Here is a 25,889-nt window from a genome sequence, read left to right on the forward strand (position 1 = left end):
GTCCTGATGGAGACATGTTCATTTTAATAAGACCGATACATAGCTGTCTTTAAATAGTAAAATGTTATCCTGGCTTTATTGATAGTTGTTGTTTTGTTTTATTTTATACCGAAACAATCGATCCATTGTAATGAAGTAAAACAGTTATGACACTAGCTTGACAGCAGCAGGGATGGGCTTTCTGGCCCTGTTCTGGTATCCCAACCATTTGGCTCAGCTAACCAACAATATCTAGTTCGTCCTGGTCACAAACATATCTTTTGTGTAGCGATTATAATTTGGCCCTCTTGTGGTACGGTTCTATTAGTAAATGTACAAATACGCACATGTAAAACATATATACTTTTCCAGAAAAGTAAAACTAAACTGCATGTACAAATTAGTTTCAATTGCATTAGATTCATTCCCTCTCCGCACAGAATGAACTAATCTGCTCTATTAAGTGTACCCGCTCTGCTTTTGCTTGCACATCGATTACTTTATTACGACATTTACTTGTCTCTACTTTTATTTGCAATTTTTCCGCTTATGAACCTTTCACAACACATAGATTCTGTCGTTCATTTAAACGAGCTGGCAAACAGCAGTGACTCAGTTACGAACAATACCGTAACGCTTACGCATGCGCTGTTTCGTTTAGCATTTAGCCGTTTGTCGTCCAGACCCAAGCTCTCGATTTACCAACACAATTTTCCAGAGTTTCGGTCTACTGTGGAATAGAAACATTTTCCACACCAGAGATTAGGTGTTCAAGGTGAAAGGATAGAACACAACAAACACTTTGGTGTTTTCTGCTGGGAAACCATTTCACGACTGCCAATGCACCCGAACCTTAGGATACAGTCGTGTCGCTAGCTTAACACAGCTAGCTCGGCGATATTGCCTGTGTCGTTAATGGGTTCACAGTACGAGGCTACCCTGTTAGAGAAAGTAATCGGTGTTTAGTCAATAACATGGACACTGCTGAAGAAGGTGAGACTCTTGTTGCTTTCGATTCGGTGGTTAACAGCAATCGGCTTCGGAAATTCATCTTTTAGAGACAAACCTGCTGCTCCCGAGCAGCTCTCCTAATGGCAGATGATTAGCAGCGGCTGTCAGTGAAATGTGAGGTAGAGGTAGATTCGAGAAGGCATGAGATCTATACCAAATGTTATTTTTGTGTAACAAAGCTCTGCGTGACAGTAGATTTGGCTGAAATGTATTTGATGTTGAGAACTGGGGGGGGGGGAATCCAACAGAAATTACGGATGATGTCATCACTTTACTGTTATTTGTCCTTAAACTTAGCTTTGCATAGTAGTCAATTACACTGCCTAGATCTACATCTTAATCCAGTTAATAAATAAATCAATTAATAATGCAATACTTACTTGAATTCTACTGGGGAAAATGTACTTGCTGTTCCAGGACGTGTTTTTTTTATTTTATTTTTTTATTCCTGTTGTAAGTTAGCATCGTCCTCAGAGCATGATAATGTCGATATCAACGTATTTGCAATAAGGTTTAGTTGCTGTTAATTAAATCTGTGGAAAAACACATTAGAAAATAGGAGAGGGATTTAGAAGAAAATACATTTTAAAAGGAAACGTGTTAAAAAAAAGAGAGAAGAGTAACTAAATTGAAGCGATGATAAATAAGTAATAGAAGCAACTGAAGAAATTAATTTAAAAACACAAGGAAAGAATTAATGCTTTTAATGTTTGGCAATAAAGAGTAATACAGATGTAGCAGGTTTATAGGAGCTGGTTTTCCGTTGCACATTGGCTTATCTGCAAGAGTTGCCAGCCTGTAGTGTCTAACAAATATTCTGCTAGGAGCTTCCCAACTGTAGGAAACTAAAAACATAACCTTAATAAATGCTGTGTATATTGTTTCTTTAGTTTATACACCATAAGTTATTTTTTTAGCCATATAAAATTTCCTGGCACTTTTTGTGGCATCTGATTCTGATTAATCAGATTTTAAAGCCACAGGATCGGAATGAGGGAAATGTATATGTCAACCTTTCATTGTATTGTAGTGCAGATTACCCACCTTTACTTTCTCCCTGAATCCAGTTGAATCTTTATGTAATAACTTGTCTGTGCATATCTTAAATCTATAATCGAAAACATTGTTTTTATTTAAAAGTTAAGCAACATTTTATATTGAGATCTAGTAATTGTTTTAATTTCTAGCAATATCAATTGGTCTTATGTTCTGTGTTTTTTTTGTTTTTGTTTTTGTTTTGCTTCCCAGCGGATATTTGCCGTGTGTGTCGCTCTGAGGGGACCCCAGACAAACCCCTGTACCATCCATGTGTGTGCACCGGCAGCATCAAATTCATCCACCAGGAATGGTATGTGTCACACTGAGTCCTCTGGTCCGATATCTATTTTTTATTTTTATTTTTCCAAAATTTTTACAAGTGTCTAAATTAACAATTGACCTAGATACCTTTTAATAGAGACATGCTTTGGTTAATCTTTTGCATTATTCAAATATTGAATCCCTTAATGCCTGACTGTGTTGGATGAACATTTTATATTCTTGAATAATGAAGCAGGTGTCTTCAATAGGCCTTTTAATCTGATCTGCGCAACTTTTTTCAATTATAATATAGCAAGGTAATGTTAAGTTAATCCAGAAATTTATGAACTAATCAAGCTGAGAGCGTCTTCAACATACCAATACACCTAATATTAAAGGCAGTTTTCTGTTTATAGATGTCCTCATCTATAAACAGGACAGGATAAGTACTGTACATGATATTTCAGGGATGACTGGGCATTTCTTTTGTATTTATTTCTTTTTCTTCTAACATCTGCAGTTTGGTCCAGTGGCTGAAACACAGCAGGAAGGAGTACTGTGAATTATGCAAGCACAGATTTGCTTTCACACCAAGTAAGTCCATCCATTAAAATGTTAGTTCTCAGCATGTTTACTGGTTGAGTATAGCACTATACAGCATTAGGCCCTATTATTTGTGATATTTCTTTAGCTTGATTCATGCATTCAAACAGTATGAATTTGCATTATAAACAGAATGTTTTACTCTTGTCAAGAAATCTAACTTTCTTCTTCTGCACACTTCAGTCTACTCCCCAGATATGCCCTCACGTCTGCCCATCCAGGACATCTGTGCTGGTCTGCTGACCAGTGTGGGTACAGCCATCCGCTACTGGTTCCATTACACGCTGGTTGCCTTCGCATGGCTTGGAGTGGTTCCTCTCACTGCATGTAAGTGGTATTCTGTCATAACTTGCCTTAATAAACAAATTGACAAGAAAGGGGAAGTAAAATATATCTTTTTTTCCCTTAAAGTGATTCAGATTTTTACCCAAAACACATGAACCAATTAATTAAAGTTTGGAGTGTGAGCGTTAGTAAATTAGTAGGTGTCGGAGGTGAACCCAGGGCAGTAAGAACCAACAGAGGCACGCACAGGAATCATCACAGTCCAAAACAGGGATTACCTCACAACCACTGTACCACACCTGTTGTGTAATCAAATCAACAGGAGACTCCCATTGGAAAAGCTTCACCAGGATTAATGGACTTGTGCTGATAAGTTATTTAACCTTTAACTGGTGCAGCTTTTAGCTTCTCGCGCCTTTAGAAACAAGAGAGAAGTCACTCTGTGTCTTATTAGTTAGGAAAAAATAAGCATAAAGCAACAGAATGCCTGAATCAATTCAAAACGGTGTTAATAAAAATCTCACTTGTCTAATGCTTTGGTCTCTTTATTTCCAGGTCGCATCTATAAGTGTCTTTTTACCGGCTCCGTGAGCTCTCTTTTGACACTGCCGTTGGACATGCTCTCTACGTAAGAAGAGATCATTTCCTATAAACGGATGATTCCCCGTTTTGAATTTTGAACAGCTTAGCTGCTGCTGTTTGCTTTAATATACTTCTGTTAATATATTTCTGTCGTGTTACTGCAGAGACAACCTCCTCGCAGACTGCCTTCAGGGTTGTTTTGTTGTCACCTGCACTCTGTGTGCATTCATCAGTCTGGTGTGGCTCAGAGAGCAAATTGTCCACGGTGGCGCCCCCCAGTGGTTGGAACAGCACCAGCCTCCGCCCCCTAACCTTGCTGGACAAGCCAATGAGGTACACAGCTGCATGTATATAAAAAAAAAAGTGGACATTAGAAACTTATAGACTAATATAACAATTGTATGTTTGTTGGCTACTTAAATAGTACAAAGTGCAGGTTACAATTTATGTTTTCACTAACTGCAAATACAGGCTAATCATTCCAGACAACATCCAGCATAATTACTGAAAACTATATATATTATCATTTCTCATTCTTCAGTTAGTCAGATATGGAATCATTCAATAACCTTGGATTTAATAGTCCTGTTGGTATAATGTTTCACCCTTAGGGTCAAGCTCAAGGTCAGGGAGCAGCCGATGAGCCCCCTGGGGCCCCGCCAGACCCCGCTGATCCTCCGGCTCAAAATGAGGCCGAGCCTGAACCCCCTGACGGCCCTCCGGACCAGGCTGATGACCCGGAGCTGGAAGAAGAGGGTGCACCTGCTGAAGATGGAGAGGCCAATAATGGAGCCCAAGGTTTCTGTATAATTTATCATATTAATGCTTCAAGTAAAACAGAAAAACAAGTTTTGTTTAATTTTGACGTTCAAACTTAGAGCAATTGTGACCTTTACTTATTACCAGGTTGTTAGTTTTGATAAGTTGCACCCAAAAATAAAAATAAGTCTCACCATGCAGCATGGAAAAGTTCATATTATTATTCTGTAAAACAGCAAAAGCTTTCATTGAAGCAGTAGATTTTGCGATCCAAAATCTATTTATTTTTGAAAGACTAAGCAAAATATTTGTATTTGCTCTGTCGCAGTGGCTACAAATGCAGAATATTTCCCCAGTAATAAATATGTATTGTTTTTTTAACCTTATGTTAAAACACATAGTTTGGAGTTGAATTTTTCACAGAACAATTTATTATTATACATTTGTCAATTCTGAAGAGAAATTTATTTCCACCTTTACGTCTTAGTTCCTTTGCAGATATTTTCCAGCAAAAATGGTGACAAAATAATAATATTTGCTACATTTGAGTGTTTTACAATTGTTTTGCTTTAGATGACATGAATTGGAATGCCTTGGAGTGGGACAGAGCAGCAGAGGAACTCACATGGGAAAGGGTAACGGCATAAAATCAGTAATCCTTTTATGTCTGAAACGCCAACCTGCACCACATTGACTTGTAACTGTCGTTTTGCATTTAGATGCTCGGTCTGGATGGTTCCCTTGTATTTCTGGTAATTCATATTTACACTACATTTCTATGTGATCTGTTTATTATCTTATTAATAATTACCTATGAGGTCCAACAAAAGCTTTTCCTCTTGACACGACTTGTCTTTGTTTAATAGGAGCATGTGTTTTGGGTGGTGTCTCTCAACACACTCTTTATTCTGGTGTTTGGTGAGTCGACTGAGACAAAGATTATAAACTGCACTTAACCGTAATACTCTTGTTGTTTTTTTTTTTTTACAAAAGATTTACCATACCCTTTTGCTCTTTTCTTATTAGCATTTTGTCCCTACCACATTGGACACTTCTCTGTCGTTGGCCTCGGCTTCGAGGAATACGTAAGACTCCACCTTTACTTTATCCCACTATGAGACACAGTTATGAATGCTGTAGGATTTAATCTTTTGTTGTTGGTAACGTTATACTTTAGGTCCAAGCATCTCACTTTGAGGGCCTAATCACGACGATTGTGGGTTACATACTGCTGGCCATGACTCTCATCCTGTGCCATGTATCCTTTGTTCTAAGATCAATACCCCATGTAAAATGTTTAATATTCAAAATCAATTCTAATAGATTAATTTAGGCCATCTTCTTGTGAAAATATCAAGCGAAAGATATCCTTAATGGATATTCTAGGGACTTGCTGCTTTGGTCAGGTTCCAACGTTCCCGGCGTCTCCTGGGAGTCTGCTACATTGTTGTCAAGGTAACCTCTCCGAAAGCCTTTCTGCTTTGTATATGGAAACATGGACTCCTTTTCTGTGTTTCTACAGCAATGCAGGCCTGAATATTTTTTTGTTAATATAAACAAAGGGTGAATACAGCAAAACAGTATTTATTGTGCAGTTTTGTTGTATTAGAATAAACAAAGACTTTATAGGTGTTAAATTCTTAAAATATTGGACATTCTTCTATAGCTGTGGTTGGCTGCAGCTTAAAGTACAACACAATAGAAATGACAAAGCATTCTACAGCTCATATCCATAATGACAGAAGCTTCTACTCTTTACATTGTTTTATTCATATTATCCCCCCACCTGTTGGCTTCTGTATGGCGCATTCTGATGGTTATTAAAACACAGTGTTCACATACGCTGCTTTGTGGTCACCTCGTGATATTTGCATGCTTGGTGTTCTTGTGTTGACTTTGTGCACTTTCCCATACACATGTACTGTGTGATATGACATCATATAATTGAAACCACTGTGAACTTTTCCACTTCCTAAAGCTACAGTAGTTCTTCTGAATCAAACACGATGATTCAGGTGTATGTGTTTTTTGGTTTGTTTTTTTTTTTGATGGTACAGTCATTTTTTTTTTTTTTATTCAGAAAGGATTGGATGCCATCTTTGGATAACTTGCCATTATAAACTGAATTAACTCTGCAGCCATGCGTTATAACCGGTATTGGAATGAAATGAATGTGTATATCATTGAATGAATTAAAATGGCTGAAATAAACATGCTCTGTCAAAGGTTTCTTTGCTGGTTGTCGTGGAGATTGGCGTTTTCCCGTTGATCTGTGGCTGGTGGCTCGACATCTGCTCTTTGGTAAGACTCTTGATTTGATTCTGTTCCTGATGTCTTGCACTTTGTTTTATGCTTAGAGGTGTTTGGTAGTTCGCTTTAGAGGCCAAATTTGGATTGTAAAAAGCAAAGGTTTCTGTATTCTGATAGTTTTACAAACCTTAAAATGACTACTTGCAGTAGCTTGTGGATCAGACGGAAGAAATTCAAATTCTCTGACTTAATGCATTGAAAGACTGTGATTTATTAGACCCAAAATGTTGTTAGTTCTTTTTGTTTTTTTGTTTTAATGTTACCGTCTTTGTCTGCAGGAAATGTTTGACGCCTCATTGAAAGACAGAGAAATGAGTTTCAAGTCGGCACCTGGCACCACCATGTTCCTGCACTGGCTTGTGGGTATGGTGTACGTGTTCTACTTTGCGTCTTTCATTCTACTTCTAAGAGAGGTGAGGCCTGGTCTGTTTTTGTGTATGTCAGCTTATAGTCCTTTCACATTAAATTGATGTTAACGTAAAATCCATCTCCGTCAGGTCCTGAGGCCCGGAGTGCTCTGGTTTTTAAGAAACCTCAATGACCCGGACTTCAACCCAGTTCAGGAAATGATTCATTTACCCATCTACAGACACCTGCGGAGGTTCATCCTGTCTGTGGTGGTCTTTGGCTCAATTGTGTTGCTGATGCTGTGGCTGCCAATCAGACTCATAAAAGTGTTGATGCCAACTTTCCTCCCGTACAACGTGATGCTCTACAGGTAACTGGCGAGCAAAGCAACATTTTAGATCACATTTTACAGAAATGCAACGTGTTCTTTCTGCATCTAAAGTGGTTTGACAAACCACTTCCTTTGTCAGGCAGAAACGCACAACTTCTTCTCTTAAGTTTGTGAACAAAAAAAAAGGAAATGTTGAGAGTATGGTCAACAAGGGGCTGGACAAAAACATTATCTGCTGTGACTTGTTTGAATGTGTCTGTGTGCTTTAGAAATGAATAAATGTCCATATTATGGTAGATTAGTTGGTTGGAGAACACCATCAAGTTATTCTCTGATTATTTTACATATTGCCTTTCAGTGACGCCCCTGTCAGTGAGCTGTCTCTGGAGCTCTTATTACTTCAGGTTGTCCTCCCGGCCCTGTTGGAGCAAGGACACACTCGCCAGTGGCTGAAAGGTCTGGTCAGAGCCTGGACAGTCAGTGCTGGCTATTTACTGTAAGTCCTGAACAGCATTCATACTTAAAATGTTGATAGTTTGAGTGCTCATCAGAAATGTTAATCAACATGTACAGTGCTTTCCAACGGTGTTTTCTACCACCTTTCATTTTTTTCTCATGTTGTCACCTTGGGATTTTAGGTGACAAACTAGTGCAAAGTTCTGAAGTTGAGAGAAAATTATACACGGTTTTGAAAAGGTTTGCTGATATTAATCTGAAATGTGTTGCATGAATTTTTTTTTTTTTGTCAACCCTATTACTCTGATGCCCGAAAATAAAACCCAATTTTAACAAACCGTCATCTGATTAAAGAAGTGAATTGATCAGTGTACAATTTAACCCTACGCCTTATTAATACAGCTGTTCTGTGAAGGTTTTGGTTTTGCTAAACTACGTTGGTGGGTAAACAAAATCATAAAGATGTGGATATGTTTGAAGCAAAATTAGGTGGTGATTTAAACATCTGGTCGAGATCTGTCCAGTTCATCACCAGAAAATGAAGAGACTCTGGAACAGCTACAGACCAATCAAAACATGGTTATCCACCTGAACTGACAAGCTAGGCCACAAGAGTATCATCAGAGAAGCAGCTGATAGGCAAATGGTAGACCTGGAGGAGCTGTAGAGATTCACAGCTCAGGTTGAAGTATCACAAAGTCATAATAATTCTCATCAATAGTTTGGCAAAAGAGACCAAGATTTACATTTACATGCAAAGTCCAACTTGTGGTTAAACTTTGCACATCACCTTGGATTGCTTGTCTCCATGGGCAACCAAGAGCCCCTTTCACAAAACAATTCAGTTTGTGACCTAGACATCTTTTGGCCCATACCAAGTGTTTTCTGAACGAGGTAGTCACAGTTGGCTGACTTGTGTGAGGAAAGTCCTTATCAGCTTTTGACACACATTATTTCCTGCCATTAACACACATTAGAGGAATACAAATATACACCAGATCTTACAAAAAAATTGAAAACCACATCTGTTTCCCTCCAGTTCACAATTACACACTACTTTTTGTGTTCAAATAAATCTTTTTTTTTTTTTTTACTTCAGGGTATGTCGACATTTAGCAACATGTGGCGTCCTTTTATTCCTGCCACTGATCAGCCTTTCCTTTCTGTCTGCAGAGACCTCCACTCCTACCTCCTCGGTGAGCAGGAGGACAATGATGCCAACCAGCCTGCAAACAACAACAACAATAACAACCCTCCCCACGGGCCTCATAACAACAATAACAACCCGGCCCCAGCTGTTGGGGAAGGACTGCATGCAGCACATCAGGCCATCCTGCAGCAGGGGGGGCCAGTGGGTTTCCAGCCGTACCACCGACCCCTGCGCTTCCCATTCAGAGTGAGACAGTCCTGTGATTTTTTTTTTTTTAACATGCTTTACAATGCTCTCCAGCACAGTCAATCCTATTTGAAATGTGTTACCACTCTGAAAAACACAAAACCTTACAAAGTATTTTTGCCTAGTTTATACTGCAAATATCTTAGCACACTTGAAATGTAAAAAACTCGCATGCAAATAACTTTCAGATAGACATACGAGTTTGTTTCAAGTCAATAATTTAATATTGATGAAAAAGTACTAGTTTAATCCACTGAAATGGATTAAACTATATAACATGGGAAAATATCTTGTCATAAGTGAAATAATCTGAACTAGAACTTTTTCTTTTTTTTTTTTTTTAGAACAAGCTCCTATATCTCCTATAATATTTGCATTAGAAACTAGATATAATACTTGGTAAGATTTTGTGTTTTTGCAGCACACACAAATTAGGGGCAATTTGTACATCCTCAGGATACTATGGCATATCATGCTTTTCTCTTCCTCCAACTTTAAAATGTAAAGAAATCAGATGTTTCTGAAGACTTCTATGCAATTGTTGTAAAGTATGAAAGTTACTTACGTGGCTTGTCCTCTGTCCCCTAGATTGTGCTCCTGATTATTTTCATGTGCATCACTCTCCTATTGGCCAGTCTGGTGTGCTTAACTCTACCAGGTAAGGAGTGATGTCAAACAACTAAACTAACAGATAAATTACTACTTTGTTGAACTCCACCCAAACCTTAATGAAAGCTCTGACTCTTTCATATAGACGCATAATGATAAGTCTTTCCTGAACTATAAGTGAGGAGAGTCTTTTTTTTTTTCTTTTTTTTTTCTCCTCTGTTACCACTACAAATTTGGCTGTGATGTGAATAATTGCTCTGCCGTGTGTGTGTTTCAGTATTTACAGGCCGCTGGCTCATGTCCTTCTGGACTGGAAACTCTAAAATCCATGAGCTGTACACAGCAGCGTGTGGTCTGTACGTCTGCTGGCTCTCGGTTCGTGGAGTCACTGTGTTGTTGGCGTGGATGCCACAGGGACGCATCGTAATCATGCACAAAGTCCAGGAATGGACGCTCATGGTGAGCGGAGGAATCTTAAGCTTTAATAAGCAAACGGGAGCAGTGGGAATTATTGGCTTTTCAAAATGCTGTGATTTTTTTAAGTCCTTAGCTGCTCAAAACACATTATGCATTTCAGCCAGAGGTGATGGTTGGCATTTGAATAAGCTTTCACAAACCCTGTTTATAAGTTAGAAAAGGTAAAAAAATATTGGTTTGCTAAGAAATGGAAAACAAACTGATCTGTGTAGTTTAACAATCTGTCTAAATCTGAGGTGTTCTAAGCGTACTTCATCTTGTATGCCTTTTTTTTTTTTAGGTTTGCATTTTCTACAAAAACCAGACTACTTTGATTGCTTTATAGAAAATGAGCATTTAGTTCATTGTTGAGCAGCTAGAATAAAAAAAAATCAATATATAATTGTTGTGGTTTACAATTTAAAGAAAAAATTTATTTTGCGTTGACATATTTGGCCCATGTAGCTAAAAATTTGTACATCAGTGCTATAACATCTAGTGCTGCAAACGTATTTAAAAAGACATTTCTATACACATAATGATAAAATGTTTCCTAGCTGTATTAGAGCAATTATGTATGGAGTCTGAATGAAACTGAACTTCCTGTAAACTTGGAGGAAGGATTGTGTATCTAAATCATTTGGAAAATTTGCACAAAATGTCATTAACTTCTTGAAGAAAAGTGAGATTGTTGCTTCTCTATCATTTTTAGCTAGTGATATAATTTTTCTGTCAAAGACCAGTGGGGCTCACCCTTGTCTTTGTTTATAATATTACTCATATAGATCCTGAAGACCCTGGTTGTGGCTTTGCTGGTTGCTGGAGTCATCCCACTGTTATTGGGGCTGCTGTTTGAACTGGTGATTGTGGCCCCACTTAGAGTACCTCTAGACCAAACACCTCTGTTCTATCCTTGGCAGGTAAGATTATATAAGCATACAAGATTGTCGTCTCCCACAATTTTTCACTTAAACGTGCATTAAGAAGTTCTTATATGCTCTTATATGTCTTGATGTTATTTTCAGGACTGGGCTCTTGGAGTTCTCCATGCCAAAATCATCGCTGCCATCACCCTCATGGGCCCACAGTGGTGGCTTAAGGCTGTAATTGAGCAGGTAGAGTATTAATGGATATGAAATATAAATATGATCCTTTTTAAATTTCCCAATTTGAAAAAAGTATCTGCTGACTGAGATGAAATTGCCTGTTCATTTTGTCTTTCTGTAAAGCCCCTGAGATGACTTCTGTTGCTCATTGGAGCTTTGAACCGAATCCTGTTAACTCTCCGCCTCTTCACAGGTTTATGCAAATGGAATTCGTAACATTGATCTCCAGTTCATAATCCGCAAGCTGGCAGCTCCTGTTATCTCAGTCCTGCTGTTGTCCCTGTGTGTGCCGTATGTGATTGCTGCCGGAGTGGTTCCTGCTGTCGGTCAGTATGAGAAATGCTTTTTTATTTTTATCACCTTAGACCACTTTAAATTTATATGAAACTTTCTCTCCTCCACAACATATACAGACTCGCATATGTACATGGAGCCCTGCCCCTCCCATTCACCTCCCCTACAGTGTTTCACTAAATGTCCATGAATAAATTCCGTCTTGCATCCAACTACTTTTTGTGGTCATCCACACGCTTCTAGGCTCATTCTGGTGATCACTTTTAGTCAGGACTAGGAGAAAAGTGAAGACCATATACCTGTATTTTGTTTCCAGGTGTCACCCCTGAAATGGAGATCCTGATGCAGAGGAGAATCTATCCATTCCTCCTGATGGTGGTGTCGCTCATCGGCATCCTGTCTTTCCAGATCAGACAGTTTAAACGACTTTATGAGCACATCAAAAATGACAAGTATGAATGTTTCTGTCGTCCATCTTTTTTTTTTTTTTTTTTAAACAATTCTAAAATCTTTATTTGTGTAATAAATTCTAAGACTCTTATTTTAATTGTGTCTCTATTGAAACATTTAGTATTTTATGTCTTGGTATAAACACAAAATGCATTTTATTCTTCGGCAAATCTAATTAGTTGTAGAAAAAAAAAAAACGTCAATTCTGACATGTATTCTCCCCATGCAGGTACCTGGTTGGTCAGAGGCTTGTCAACTACGAACGGAAATCTAGCAGAGCAAACTCTATCCCATCCTCCAACCCCATCGCAGAGTAACATCTTTGTGTCCAATGTGTGCCACGTTTTTGCACCAGTTACCCACTGTAGACCCCCCTCTGCACAGGGTAACTGTAGAGGGTCTAAACATCATGTGTATTGTCATTCATGCCTTGCTTTTTGTGAAGCGCTGCCTCATAAATTGTACATGTGTAAATACTTTGAAAGCAGACTTTGTCTTATGAAAAAGGACAATTGTGGATTAATGCAATGACCATTGTACATCTTAAAACCTGTATTGTATAATTTATTAAATCAAAGTGACAGTTTACATTTTCTGTTGTATGTGTTCTGCAAAATCTGTGTGTGTGTGTGTGATTGTTCAGCAAAGGCATCTGGTAAAATTAGGATGCATAATTTTATTCTAAGCATTAAATTACAAAAATGTAAAACCTTATTGAGTTGAAATTATTAACCAAAAGTTCAAGCTCATTTCTTAAGAATAGTTGTAATCACAATTTCTGCAATTTTTCACTGTTATTTGGTCATTGTCAGGTCAAATACTCAAAATCTTAATTTAGTTTATACAATTAGATTAGGTTTACAATTGCAATTCATCAGATGCATAAAAATAACTTGCATTTTGTTCCATAAACGGACTACCTTGCAGGTTTTTTAAGGATAATAAAACACATTAAGTAGGGATGGTCAATTAAAAATAACTTAATAGGTCAATTACCCTTGCGTACGTTTTACTTATATATATATATATATATATATATATATATATATTTTTTATTTTTTTTTTTTTGCTATTTAGTCTTTTTAATTAAAAAACAATTATAACCCCCCTCCCCCCCACCCACCCCCAAAAAATGTTAGCAACCGGAAGCACCTCATCGGTGCGTCAGAAATAGTAGTTGTATATTTTTGCCTTAAAAGTTATGGCATCCATAAATCAGTATACAACTGGGGGTGGAGTAATTGTGTCATCTTTTGGAATAAGTGGAGACTGAAGCACAATTCCAAAGTTTTCTGCTAGAACAGCCGGAATTTCTTCATCTTCAAGTTCCCTGGTTGTGGTTTCTAGCCCACCTCCCGTTGCTTCAGATGGGAATGTGGTGCTAATCAGCCTGCGGCCAATGTAAGACACCCTCCCGCCGGGTCTTAACACGGTGCAGAGGGACTTGCAGAAGAAGATGGAGCTGGGAGAGCTCTGGTGATACTGGCACATCTCGGCGAAGTCCTCCAGACGCCGAGGTTCCAGGGTGAACTTGTAGATCTCCGTCCAGTCCCCATCTTCGCCTCTGTTTTCCTCCTTTTGCCACTCCAGAAAGTGCACGTCGTCTATCCTTCTGACACGGTAAACTCTGTGGCCCTGCACCTGAGGACCATAAGTATCCAACGAAAGCGGGACACTAAAACCAGCAGCGCCGAAACCGACGTCACACAGCCACCGTTTCCCTTCGAGGTTGACCATTACGATCAAATGGTCAAACGGGGGCCCGTAGCGACTAGTTATCGAGTTCTTCACCTGACCCGAGAGCATAGTGGCCTGGAAGCCCAACTGGGTCAGCAGCCAGTAGAACAACGAGTTATTCTCAAAGCAAAAGCCACCTCTGCGCTGGTTCACAACCTTGTCGTAGAGGGCCGGAAGGTCCAGCTTGACCTGTCCACCGCTGTGCACCGTCAGGTCTTCAAATGGCACCGACAGCAGGTGACAGGTGTGAACCGAGCGAAGCAGCTCCAGGCTGGGCACACCTGAAGGGCCTTCAAACCCGATCCGCGACAGGTACCGATCCACTTCCATCTTCACGGAAGACATTTCCTTTTCCTTCTATGCTTTCGGTCTCACGACGCTTTACTTTCACTTTTCTTTCCAGAGTGGTTTGGAAACCGAGCGCAGGGGAATTAAGAGCAGAAAGCGAACAGGTCAAACACACCATAAGAATTCCACATGAACGTGTCGATGTACAGGATCAAAGTACATAAAAAGGATGCCTTCGTGGGCCGTGGCATATAATGCAGAGGCGTAGTTAAGGAAAACAGTGCTGGAGGCTGCTGCCCAGTCCTCAGTAAGGTCCAGAAGTTCATGGCATATAATTTCCATAACTTTTGAAATTTAAAGGATATTCACAGTTAAATTTTATTCATTTATCAAGAAAAGCATCAAATAAATGTTTTCAAAATATGATTTGTGGATGACTGCCCACAAATCATATGACTTCACCATACTATAATATAAAACCAGCATATTTATAGTTAAATAGAATGTTTAAACTAAACTATTTTTCTGTTATGTTATAGGTGACCTTCCTGTCTCTTTACAGTGCACAATATTTTAAACATTAAACATTTTCTAGGGCAATTTTCTAGGTTGAAAATGTGCGCACACCTTTTGACTTAGTCAAATATCTAAATGCTATCATCTTTAGGTTGTGATTAACAGAGGTATTACTATTGAAGTCATGCAAACATCATAAGGGGTACAAAGAGCTGCAATTTTGAGGTCAAAGCTGAAATGTTGAGTGAGAGAAGTTTGATTTTCTTTTCCGAGCTGATATTTATGCCCTTCCTATGTGGTCCAAAAAGATTTTAAAACATAAATAATCATGTTTATTTAAGTTTGACTACTTCCTGTGTGGCTACGTGCCGGTGACGTCTTCACGTCGAACACGCCCTGCTCCCAGTGGAACAGGGAGAGGGAGAAAGATGGCGCCCACACACGTACTGAGATGCTGTCAACGGGGTTTAGCCTGGATCCCTGTGATTTTTATCGCCCTTGTCGTCTGCTGGTCCTACTACGCTTACGTGGTGGAGCTTTGTTTGTGTAAGTAGACGTGTCGCTGCTTTCTGTCGCGTCCCTAAAGGCTTTTCAGACGGACATGTTTTCATTGTAGTGTCCACTCACAAACACACAGCTGCTGCTGCTGCTGCTGTGGCTGCTGCTGCTGCCATCAGGAAGTGAATGGGCTGCAGCTCAACAATGGTGCTGCCTGCCAGCCGGCTCCGAACACACAGATACGTGTCTGTTTGTCTGACATCTCGTCGGGTTGTACTGTATTAGGAGGGATATGTTTCGGCGAACGCATAAGGTTTCTCCTGCAGCACTTTAAGACTGCCGGTTTTGTATTTCTTGTTTCCTGCTCGGTTTGAGCGCAGATTGCGTTTTTCTTGTTCTTTTAAATTGAAAGAAGCAATAGTAAAATTTAAGTCTGACTGCTTCCTGTGATGTTTTTTTTTCTTTCTGTTTGTACCTCTTATTTAATCAGGAGTTAACTTTTATGCTGAATATTTTACTTTGTGTTACTCTTAATTTTATGTAAAACTTATATGAGCTAATTCTAGAAAGCCCCACTGAAGCTATGTTTGTACTCTGAAATGAGGCCATGTGATCCCCACCCTGCAGAGTAGAGATGCACCAACAACCTCACAATTATTGAAATCAGCCAACTTTACCTCAGTTGGTGATCCATCCATCCATCAACTGTCTATACTTGCTTAGCAGGGTTGCCGGGGTGTCTCAGCCTGATGCCTACCTCCAGTAGTCATTGGATGAGAGGCAGCCTATCTCACAGACACACAGGATAAACAGTCATGCACACACATTCACACACAATTTAGAAGAACCAAGTAACCTAATAAGTCATGTTTTGGTGCTGTGGGAGGCAGCTGGAGTGCCCAGAGTTAACCCACACAGGATGAACAAGCAAATTCAACGCAAAAATACCCCAACAGGATTCAAATCCAGAACCTTCTTGTTGCAAGGCAACTGAGCTCATTTTTAAGTTGATCATGAATGCAAAAAAGCAATTTAAATAACACTGGTTTTGGGGGTGTAAATTAAGAAAAAAATGTATAAATGTGCTTTATACATCAAAGCACATTTATGCGTGTGCTTTGATGTATAAATGGAGATGTGTTGTAGAAACCAAATCAGAATCTGTAAGTTTGACTTCAAAGGAAATATGTCTTGGCCAAGAAAAAAGTGTATCTCTGCATTAAATTTATAAAATATTAAATTAGCTACTAATTGGATAAAGTTTTCCTTTTTTAAGATCATGACTCTGGCCTAAGAATAACTTTTTGGGGTTTAATTCTTTGTAGTACAGTGAATAGAGATTAAAAAAAAAACTTTGTTTCTTAAAAAGAACTTAAACATTTCTGGGAGTCCAGGTCAAAGAGCATCACTGGAAATTTCAGTAAATTTCCACTTGGGTTTTCTTGTCCCAGCCTGCATACTACCATGGTTGAGTGAGTTTCCAGACCCCCCCGCCCCCCATCCTGAAATGCCATTTGAATATCTTTTTAATATCCAGTTGTTGTTTTTTTTATGTTATTGTTCAAAAAGAAACTCTTTATTTCTGTTTGATTTAGATTATTTTTCTAACATTTGTGTTTTCTCTGTATCTCTTACAGACACCATTACCATGATGGGAGAGCGGAGTAAGTACCGCAAAAGATGAAAAGTGTTTAATTTGTTGCGAATGCTATTTCACTGAGCTGAGCCTGTTCGGATTAGTCTCCCTGAGGTCTGCTGTAATGCACTCTGTAGACTTGCTGACACAGAAAAGTTTGCTTGCTTGTCGCCCGGCAGCTCCTCCTTAATCAGCACTACCTATTTGCAGTCTTCTCCCATTAATTATATAACTGTATCCTCATCAGGCCCTGTAGTCTGAGTAGCCGCAGTATTACCGTAACTCATGTTCTGCGTCTGCACACTTACTGGATGGTTTGTGTTACTCTCCCGCTGATCCAATCTCCCCCCCCCCTTCTCCCCGCCTTCCCTGCCTCCAGTTGTCTACCTGATCTTCTTCCACGTCTCTTTCGTCATGTTTGTGTGGTCTTATTGGAAGACCATCTTCACCAAGCCTGCCAACCCTTCCAAAGAGGTACAAGATCCCATAGCGCTCCCTTTCTGTCTGCATGCTTCTTCTGATCCCCTGCCGCGGTGAAACCAGCCGGGTGATAAAAGCGTTGTGTCCGCTTCGTTCCAGTTTTGCCTGCCAAAAGCCGAGAAGGAGCGCTACGAGAAGGAGGAGAGGCCCGAGTCCCAGCAGGAGATCCTGTGGAGAGCCGCCTCCACCCTGCCTCTGTACACTCGCACGGGCGCCGGAGGTAAGGCCGCGTCACCCGGCTGGTAACGGGGGGGATATACTGTCGTTCGTCGTCGCCCAGTCATGACTGAAAGATTGTGCAAATCGCGTTGCAGCGATCCGCTACTGCGACCGCTGTCAAGTCATCAAGCCGGACCGGTGTCACCACTGCTCCGCATGCGACATGTAAGAGAACCGGACTACCTTCAGGAAATTCTGCTCTCCTATCAACTATTTCTTTTTTGTTGTTGTTTTGTTTTTTTGTGTCCCTGTGTAATTTGATCATTTGTTTTTTTGTTTTGCTGTAAAGGTGTGTGCTGAAGATGGATCACCACTGTCCTTGGTAAATCTGATCTGCTTCCTGCTCTTACAGTCCCTTAGAAAAGTACCAAGTATAAAAACGTTGATAAAGCATTAAGGTTGAGTATTTTCACATGTAAGACACATTTGCTTGACTTCTAGTCAACGATTGGAAAACTCGTGGCCAGACCTTAAGAATGCCATTGATTTTTTTTTTCTCTCTCTCTTTGTCAATTATTGGTCAATTTATCTTTGCTGATTGAATGTTTTTCCCTCCTATAAATAAGAAAATGCTTAATAGGGTCTATTTTTCTTGTGGAGCCCTTTACTGCCTGTAATACTCCAGAATTTCCCACTTCCTTTTTGTAACGTTGAATTTTTGTATAATAAGTTGACTTTTAATTAATTTTGTGTGTGTGTGTGTGTGTGTGTTCAGGGTGAACAACTGCGTTGGCTTCTCCAACTACAAGTTCTTCATCCTCTTCCTGGCCTACTCACTGGTGTACTGTCTCTTCATTGCCGCCACGGTTCTACAGTATTTCATAAAGTTCTGGACCGTGAGTACTTGATGCTGAGGCGCCGGCTCCGTGTGTGTTTTGAGTGTGCGTGTGTGTGTGTGAGAGAGTTCAGATGCGGATCTGTTCAGGTCCACTCAAATATCTGTGCATGGCGCTGACTTCTCCTGTGCTATCTCTTTTTTTTATTTTTTATTTTCCCTCCTCTGTCCTCTCTCACCCTTGACCCCGGTTCTCTCCTAGTTTCCTCGTCTGAAGTCGTGGCACACAAACGGGTCATTGTTCTCCGATTTTTCTCTCTCCCCGTTCAGAACCATCAGTCACACCACTAGTCAGCAGCAAACATTCTTGCAGCCGCTGCACTTGCATTTCCTTTCATCTCTTCTCTCTCTCTCTCTCCATTCTCGCCAGTTTATTCTCTTTTTTTGTCAGACTTCTCCTTGCTTTCCCCTTGTTTTCTCCTGTTGTTCCTAACTGGTCTTGTTTCTGTTTATGCTAAAGCTTTGTCGTAGGAAATCGGCAGAGAACTGCCCGAAGGTAACCCAGCCGTCCTCTGCTGCCACGAGTTTTTGCATGCCTTCGTGATACGCATGCAGTGACGCGGTTCTCATCCCACTGTTGCCTGCATTGCCTTATCCCTTCCCCCTTTCTGAAATTACCATGCCTGTAAATTTGTTATTGATCCCCATTTCCGTCTCCTCTCGTCTCTTCCCACAGAACGAGCTGAATAACTCTGCCAAATTCCACGTCCTGTTTCTGTTTTTTGTGGCGGCCATGTTCTGCATCAGTATTCTCTCCCTCTTCAGCTACCATCTGTGGCTCGTAGGGAAGAACAGATCCACAATAGGTAATGCACACACATGCATGCAACATTTTTTTTTTATTTGCTTTTTTTTTTTTTTTTAAAGATACTTATTAACCAAATTTGCAAAAATGCAGTATTAGTTTCCTTTTTTTTAATGGACTTAATGGTTTGTTGACATTTTAATCAGGCTTGCAGGGAACTGTTGCAGTTTAAAAAAAAAGAAAAAGATTCCAGACTTTTTAAAATTCCGCTTTATAAAAATATGAAATATGAAAGCATTCTTACATTTACTTGTCCCATTCAATAATCACCGTGGGTTTTGAGCGCCGAGTCGATCAAAAATAAAAAATGCCTCTAAATTTTTTAGTTCTCGGATTTTTTTTTTTTTACTGCTCCCCAATTTATTGAACCACATCAAGTTGAAATTTAGATTTAGTTTCTAACTGATGTAAATTTGTTCAATTGCATAAAGAAAAACATTTCCATCGCTCCATTGTTTCGGGATTCTTTTCAAGAACAAAAAAAAAAAGAAATAAAGAAAATAATGCAGACTATGTTTGTGCTCACATTTGCATAATTGGAGGGAAAATGTAGATCCCTACCTTAAATTTTAGATTTCCTAAATCTAAAATTTAGGAATTTCAGTCTGGCATATTCCATGACAGAATGAAAGGAGAAAACGGAACAACTTGCTGTGATGTTTTCACATTTGTATTATCTGCTGAAATGATCAGCAGACATGCTTCCAACTTCCTTTGAAATGACTTCTTCCTCTGACTTCAGTTTTAAACACCTTACTTTGAAAGGACATAACAGAAATAAAGACTTTCAAGAAACCTGTAGTTTATTTCCTTTTGTCGGCAGAAGGAGCCGTACGAACAATATCGATCTTACTTCTGAGACAGCCTGTGTGTGTTTTTCCTCCCCTGCTTATGACAGGTTATACATGTTGTTCTAGTGTTTTATGACTTTATGGTCTCTCTCTTTGCGTTGCTTCCTCCCTGCAGAGGCATTCAGAGCGCCGGTCTTCAGAACAGGCTCAGATAAGAACGGTTTTTCTCTGGGTTTCCGGAAGAACATCGCTCAGGTCTTTGGCGACCAGAAGCAGTACTGGCTGCTGCCGATCTTCACCAGGTAACAGACTTGCAGTTTTGGAGAAGTAGAAGATAGCTTGAGCTAAGGGTTTTTTTTTTTTTTTTTTGTTTTTTTTTTTTTTAGCATATTTATATTTAGGCTCCAGTTCATGCAAAGTTTGTTCCCTTTTAAATTTCATCTGTTAATCTTAAGTTTTTTTCCCGTTTTCTCCAGTCAGGGTGACGGTCTGACGTTTCCCACCCGATTGGTCAACGCTGATGCAGAGCAGGCGACTGTCACTCTGCAACCTGATTCCAATAAATGGTGATAATTAATTTTTTTTTTCATATATACATAAGGAAATACTTCATTTTGTCTCTTTCTGTTCGGAAAGCAGGGCTAACAGAACTTCATCTTACAGCGTGCCGGAGGTCTCTGTGAGCCCCCTCAGTGAGTCACAGAACCGCCTTCTGAGCAACGAGCAGCAGGCCAACAACGCCGATGACCACCTGGCCGAAAACTTCCTCAAATCAGGTAAATGAGGGACGCACCAGTCCACCTTTTTTTCCCCCCTTGCGATCCAAATATGAGGTTTAGTACCTTTCTGATACCAAAAAACAGTGCTGAATTGACTTAAAATATTTCTCTTTTTAAACATAAATATACTAAATTACAAAATTGTTTGGTAACTACGCGCCAAGACAGCACACTTAAATACACCAATAGCTTCACAAGCCTGGCCAAATGTGTAAAAACAACACAGCTGTAGTTTGTTCAGTCAGTGGAGTGTGGAGTATAATGTTTTTCTACTCCAAACATTGGAGTTTAGCAGCCAATGTAAAAATAAATAATAAATACGAAGCTGACAAAAACAATCGGTTGACTGTCTTGGTCAAACTGCAATAAATCATATGGTCAGAAAGTGCAATTAGGCATGGTAAATATAATGTAAAATAAATAAAGCCTCGCATCTCTCAGAGCACAAAGCATAGAATTAGAACAGATCTGCCCTTATGGGTAGGGCACATTGTAGAAATAATTTTTCAATATGGGACCTATACATACATTAAAGTCAGATTGGCGCATCTCTATATGAAAATGATTGCATTAATCTAGATTTAATTAGACATTTTTGTACCTTACTGTGTCTTCACTTTGACTTCACAGCAGAGAGTGAAACCGTCACCATGGAGAGCGAGTCCTAACCAGGTAAACAAGCTCCACTCAGACCATTTCATTTCAACTCGGTAACATTAATGTTCACATGCTTTTTAATTAATTATTTGAAGCATTGTGTCTTCAGGCTGGAACGATAAGTTTGAATATATTGTGACATTTCTTGACGATGCAAGGTTTTGATTTGTTTTGTAACAAATGCAGATCAGTGCTTGTTAATTTGTTCTGTTTCTTCTGAACCACAGGAGAAACGCATGTCATCTAATGCGATGCCTTAAAAAAAAACAACAAAAAAAAAACCCAGTCTTGTTCATCACCATGGCAACAGTCCCCATAAGTGGATTCCTCGCGGACACATTCAGAGAAGCTTTTTGGAAACGCAGTCCACTGGCACAGGGCACCACACTATATTGCTTTAATAGCCTTGGCATTTTTGCATGCAGTGTTGGACGGACATCTCTTAAACACGGGTTCTCCATCACCGCACTCGGCTCGGACGCATTTCTCTCATTTTGATTTTGCAAGTGTAAGAAGATCCACAGGACTGTGTTTTTTTATTTTTTATATAATTATTATTTTTGTGCCAAAAACCTCCACGATGCACCTGATCTCAGACGCTCCGAGCGCGCTGTAAAATTGTTCAGCTTTTTTTTTTTTTTTTTTAACAAACCCATACAATGGAAATGGATCTTTGCTTACCCATTCTGTGCATCTCATCTTTTTTTATTTTATTTATAAAGCTGGAGTGATCACTATGATTACTATTATGATTATTTTGCACCTTTTTGAGATGGATGTTTCTGCCACCAAAAACCTGGACCGTTGCAGAGGACTCTACCCCACGGTTCAGTGGACTGTGCCTGTCCTCGGCATCAAAGACTGGATCCAGACTTTATGTGGCGAGATATTTGAGCACAAGATGGCGCATTTGCACTTTGTTGATATTAATTGTCCAACAAAACAGCATTCTGTTTTCCTTTTCTTCTTACTTCAACATATCCAAACGATATCAGTGGTGTGACAGATGTTGTTTATGTTTATATGTGTTACAGCTAAAGTCACAGTCATCAAAAACTGACTGAAAGGATTAGCTCAAAGTGTCTTTGTGGCTAGATGGTGTTGAATTATGCTGCTTTAAAAGAATGAGACAGTCAAACCTGGAAGGTGTTTTTCCTAGTGCCCTCTGGCTTTTTTTTTTTTTTTTTTTCTCTCACTGTCTGGTGGTTGATTTCCACAGCTCACAGCTTCAACCTTTACCAAGACACCTGCTGCCAAATAAGGGCTGACATGTCAGGAGCTCTGACATCTGAACCTGAAGTGTTTACAGCATCTTAGCTTTATCCTAACCTCACAGGCCAGTGTCACCACATCCCGAAATGGATGCAGCAGTTTCTGTGATACATTTTTTATTTTTTTAATGCGTTTTTATATTTCTCTGAAACTTGTTGCTTTACCAGTTTTAGACAGTAGGTGGAGAGAATGTGCTTATTTTCTGTGCACCAAGGCTGATACAGTTGAAACCAGATGCTCACGTACTTACAAAAGACACAACCTTATTCTTTGCGCCTTTTCTGATTGTAAGTCGCACAGAACATTTCCCGTTTTAGTTCAGTTAAGGTCACCGCAATACTTTGTGTTTGCTAAACGCAAACAGGTTAACGAGGAGCAGTTTGTGAATTTTAGAAAACTCTCGTAAAATAGTTTTTTAAGCTGTCTGAATTGGGTTAAACGTTCTGGGTGTCTTTCCATAAACCGCTTTGTGGTGGTAGAATTGGGGTCATTGTTCAAATGGGAGACCTGTTTTTGCCTGGGCTTTAACTTCCTGGCAGATGTCTTCAGATGCTGTTTCAGTGTAGTCCCTTTAATTGGAGGGGGCCATCTGTGTTGTGAATCACACCAGTTCGCATTAAAACAGCCACATGGTACCGTCCTCCCCGTACTTCAGTTTGGGATGGTGTGCTACGGCTAACAAGCTTTACCTTTCATTCCTCTTTGATGGTAGTGATGGACAGGTATTCTCTGACTGTGATGTTAGTTTTGGAGTAGTTGTTTCATTTTCGCCGAGCGATGTCAGCAGATTTTTCCCCAGATTCCTCGAAGGTAGAGCTGGGTAATGAATCGATAACAATATATATCGCAACGGACACGTGATCGATATCAACAGAAAATACATCAAATGGAACGATCAGTAATTTCAGTGAGCTCAAATCCAGAACCGCACAGCATTCTGGGAGGCGTAGGCAGAGGGAAGGCGTTTGTCGCTCAACTGCTGACGGCTAGCTTAGCTAGATGGGTGGTATCAACTAACTTACCCACTGTTTGGTTACCTAGCAACGACCTCGTTGAGTAAGTTTTGTTTCTAAGCAGTTATGAAGCACGGTGGCAAAACGAAGAAAAAAAAAACCGGAGTGAAAGGGGAAAATGAGTACAAAAGCTTGATGGTGGATAAAACATGTAAGGTCACGGCAGCAATTTGGCAGTATTTTAAATATTTAAAATTAAAAACGAATCGATGATTATCGATGTTGACTGTTATGAAATGTTTATGTTGATGTTGTGATACATTTTTCAATCATGTTATCGAGCCCTACTTGAAGGCATCATAATTCAATTCAAAAAAACTTTATTGATCCCAAAAGGAGATTAAATCTAATAATCTAATTGGATGTCATTTTTGACTTTGAAGACGATGGTAGAGTTCTTTAAAACCTTATCTCTAATTATTCTTGCATTTTGCAAAAGAAAAAAATGTCTTTAATATTAGACTGCGAAGGCAAGAAATGTGCCTTTTTAACTGTATCTGGTTTCAAATGTAAAAGTCTGTTCTGAGGTCAATTTTCTTTTTTTTCTTACTGCAGTTTTATTTTATTTTTTTGCCTCGGTTTTCATGTATTTCGTCAGTGTTAGCTCATTGCGGATCGCTTTACTGTGACAAACCATCCAGATCTGTTCTGAAAGCGAATCGGACCCCTCTGATCAGAAGCTCGGATTATTGTGCCCGTTTTCAGAACTGCTGAAGGACCCTGAGCTTGTTCGAGACTCTTGCTGTAATCGGTCTTGTTTCAAAATGTCGAACACGGGTTTCCCGAATCCCGGGGTCGGGCCCGGGATCTGTAGAAACTGTCGCTGGATGAGCCCCTCCGCAGAACAGATCCCACCAAACTCTCTCTGGTCGTGATGTTTACAAGCCTGTTCGTGTTGAGCTCGGTGCGGTGAAACGTCGTGAGATTTCTTCGGAAATCGTAACTTTAGAGTTGTGTCTTTCTGGGTGTGCTTATGATTATTATTATTATTATTTGTATGCTTTCCAAACCAGCGATTGAGGGGTTTTGTTACTGCACTATCACACTGTGGTTAGATCTCAAAAGTACTACTGTAAGGGATCGCTGTCCAAGCCAAGGTTCTGTCCTGATTATGTATAGATTGTGATTTAACATTTAGTGTAAGAAAATGGTTTCAGAACGTTCTTGTGTCACACGTAAGGAACTCACATCGGACCTGCCGTCTTGTTTTACCGTTGCCTGTATCCTCTGCCCAGCTGTTTGGCGCCCCCAAGCAGAGTGTGTGTGTGTGTGTGTGTGTGTGTGTGTGTGTGTGTGTGTTTTGTAATGCTTCATTTTAGTGTCTTTTTGTAATATTCTTGTATTGGGAGGAATGCTTCTGTGCAACAAAGAGATTCTGGACTCTGGCTCAAAGCATGGCACCTAACTTCTGTAAAACGGGGGGTGGGAGGGAGTTTTACTATAATACTGGGAGGGGGGAAAGGGTTGGTGTGAAATTGTCAATTTTTTTTCTGAAATTTTTGCAAGTCATGTTTTCAACGAGCTTTACTCTTGTCTGTATAAACTGATTAAATGAAGCCATAAAAACTCCTGTGAAAAACGGAAGAAGGTTCTGATGACTTTGGTTATCTTTTATACATTGATACCATGCTACGTCTGTCTCCATGGTTCAGGTTGTAGCCTATCATGACTGCTAATATCTTTTTATGTTCTATTTTAAAGTGTGTGTATTATATAAGCAAACAAAAAAAAATGACTATATATATTTTTCTTGTCTCATTAATTTCATTGTTCCTACTTATGAGTACATGCCTCTTAATTAACTGGGAAAATAACAATAAATGTCTTTTTAAAAAAAGCAAAAAAAAAAAAAGAAAAAGCTTGTGTTTAGTTTTCCATCAGAGTAATTGGAGATTATCATTAGCCAAAGCAATTATGTCATCTTTCAAATTAATTTTTGTTTGCAGTTTACTCCACTTGCACACATAAACACACATAAGCAGGTCAGACCTGGGTAAAGTCAACATACAAGTAGAGCCTAATACATTAGAACAACATTAAAGTTGATTTGTTTTAGTAATTGCATTTAGAAGTAAACCCCACAGAGAGT

The 25,889-nt window shown here is 39.5% G+C and overlaps 3 protein-coding genes across 7 annotated transcripts; 2 read left to right on the forward strand and 1 right to left on the reverse strand.

Annotated features, from left to right (window-relative positions):
• The first annotated feature begins 619 nt into the window (after nt 1–619).
• marchf6 (membrane-associated ring finger (C3HC4) 6) lies at nt 620–12,862 on the forward strand. Its single transcript, XM_015029812.1, has 25 exons — nt 620–972; nt 2,239–2,338; nt 2,810–2,883; nt 3,076–3,219; nt 3,733–3,805; nt 3,924–4,092; nt 4,371–4,557; nt 5,092–5,153; nt 5,238–5,270; nt 5,385–5,436; nt 5,545–5,603; nt 5,696–5,776; nt 5,905–5,973; nt 6,745–6,819; nt 7,107–7,241; nt 7,326–7,546; nt 7,866–8,003; nt 9,137–9,359; nt 9,948–10,017; nt 10,246–10,427; nt 11,210–11,344; nt 11,450–11,539; nt 11,724–11,856; nt 12,141–12,276; nt 12,504–12,862. Exons 1-25 carry the CDS (start codon nt 954–956, stop codon nt 12,589–12,591), a joined length of 2,748 nt encoding a protein of 915 aa, XP_014885298.1. The 5' UTR covers nt 620–953; the 3' UTR covers nt 12,592–12,862.
• A 578-nt stretch (nt 12,863–13,440) lies between these two features.
• On the reverse strand, nt 13,441–14,578 carry LOC106945834 (arylamine N-acetyltransferase 2-like). Its single transcript, XM_015029804.1, has one exon. The coding sequence runs from the start codon at nt 14,354–14,356 to the stop codon at nt 13,490–13,492; it is 867 nt and encodes a 288-aa protein (XP_014885290.1). The 5' UTR covers nt 14,357–14,578; the 3' UTR covers nt 13,441–13,489.
• A 620-nt stretch (nt 14,579–15,198) lies between these two features.
• Nucleotides 15,199–22,168, forward strand: zdhhc20b (zDHHC palmitoyltransferase 20b). Of its 5 annotated transcripts, none has more exons than XM_015029814.1 (14): nt 15,199–15,361; nt 16,951–16,977; nt 17,329–17,423; nt 17,529–17,649; nt 17,744–17,813; nt 17,938–17,970; nt 18,364–18,484; nt 18,944–18,979; nt 19,160–19,289; nt 20,255–20,381; nt 20,556–20,645; nt 20,719–20,855; nt 21,492–21,530; nt 21,743–22,168. In XM_015029814.1, the coding sequence occupies exons 1-13, from the start codon at nt 15,244–15,246 to the stop codon at nt 21,524–21,526; spliced, it is 1,140 nt and encodes a 379-aa protein (XP_014885300.1). In that variant the 5' UTR covers nt 15,199–15,243; the 3' UTR covers nt 21,527–21,530; nt 21,743–22,168. The 5 variants fall into 5 exon arrangements, with proteins under 5 accessions (XP_014885300.1, XP_014885299.1, XP_014885302.1 ...); XM_015029813.1 differs by having other exon boundaries at nt 15,200–15,361; nt 21,489–21,530; nt 21,743–21,796; XM_015029815.1 differs by having other exon boundaries at nt 15,203–15,361; nt 20,743–20,855; nt 21,489–21,530; nt 21,743–21,796.
• Nucleotides 22,169–25,889: the final 3,721 nt, after the last annotated feature.

This window comes from Poecilia latipinna, unplaced genomic scaffold (genome assembly GCF_001443285.1).
Source record: "Poecilia latipinna isolate Pla-1442-1.1 unplaced genomic scaffold, P_latipinna-1.0 Scaffold164, whole genome shotgun sequence".
Lineage (NCBI taxonomy): Eukaryota > Metazoa > Chordata > Actinopteri > Cyprinodontiformes > Poeciliidae > Poecilia > Poecilia latipinna.

Coding starts and splice junctions, on each gene's coding strand:
- marchf6 (XM_015029812.1), top strand. Junction 7,547..7,865: donor TACAACGTGATGCTCTACAG/GTAACTGGCGAG, acceptor ATTGCCTTTCAG/TGACGCCCCTGTCAGTGAGC. Junction 8,004..9,136: donor GTCAGTGCTGGCTATTTACT/GTAAGTCCTGAA, acceptor TTCTGTCTGCAG/AGACCTCCACTCCTACCTCC.
- LOC106945834 (XM_015029804.1), bottom strand. CDS start 14,356: ATGTCTTCCGTGAAGATGGAAGTGGATCGGTACCTGTCGCGGATCGGG.
- zdhhc20b (XM_015029813.1), top strand. CDS start 15,244: ATGGCGCCCACACACGTACTGAGATGCTGTCAACGGGGTTTAGCCTGG. Junction 15,362..16,950: donor CGTGGTGGAGCTTTGTTTGT/GTAAGTAGACGT, acceptor TATCTCTTACAG/ACACCATTACCATGATGGGA. Junction 18,485..18,943: donor ATTTCATAAAGTTCTGGACC/GTGAGTACTTGA, acceptor TTTATGCTAAAG/CTTTGTCGTAGGAAATCGGC.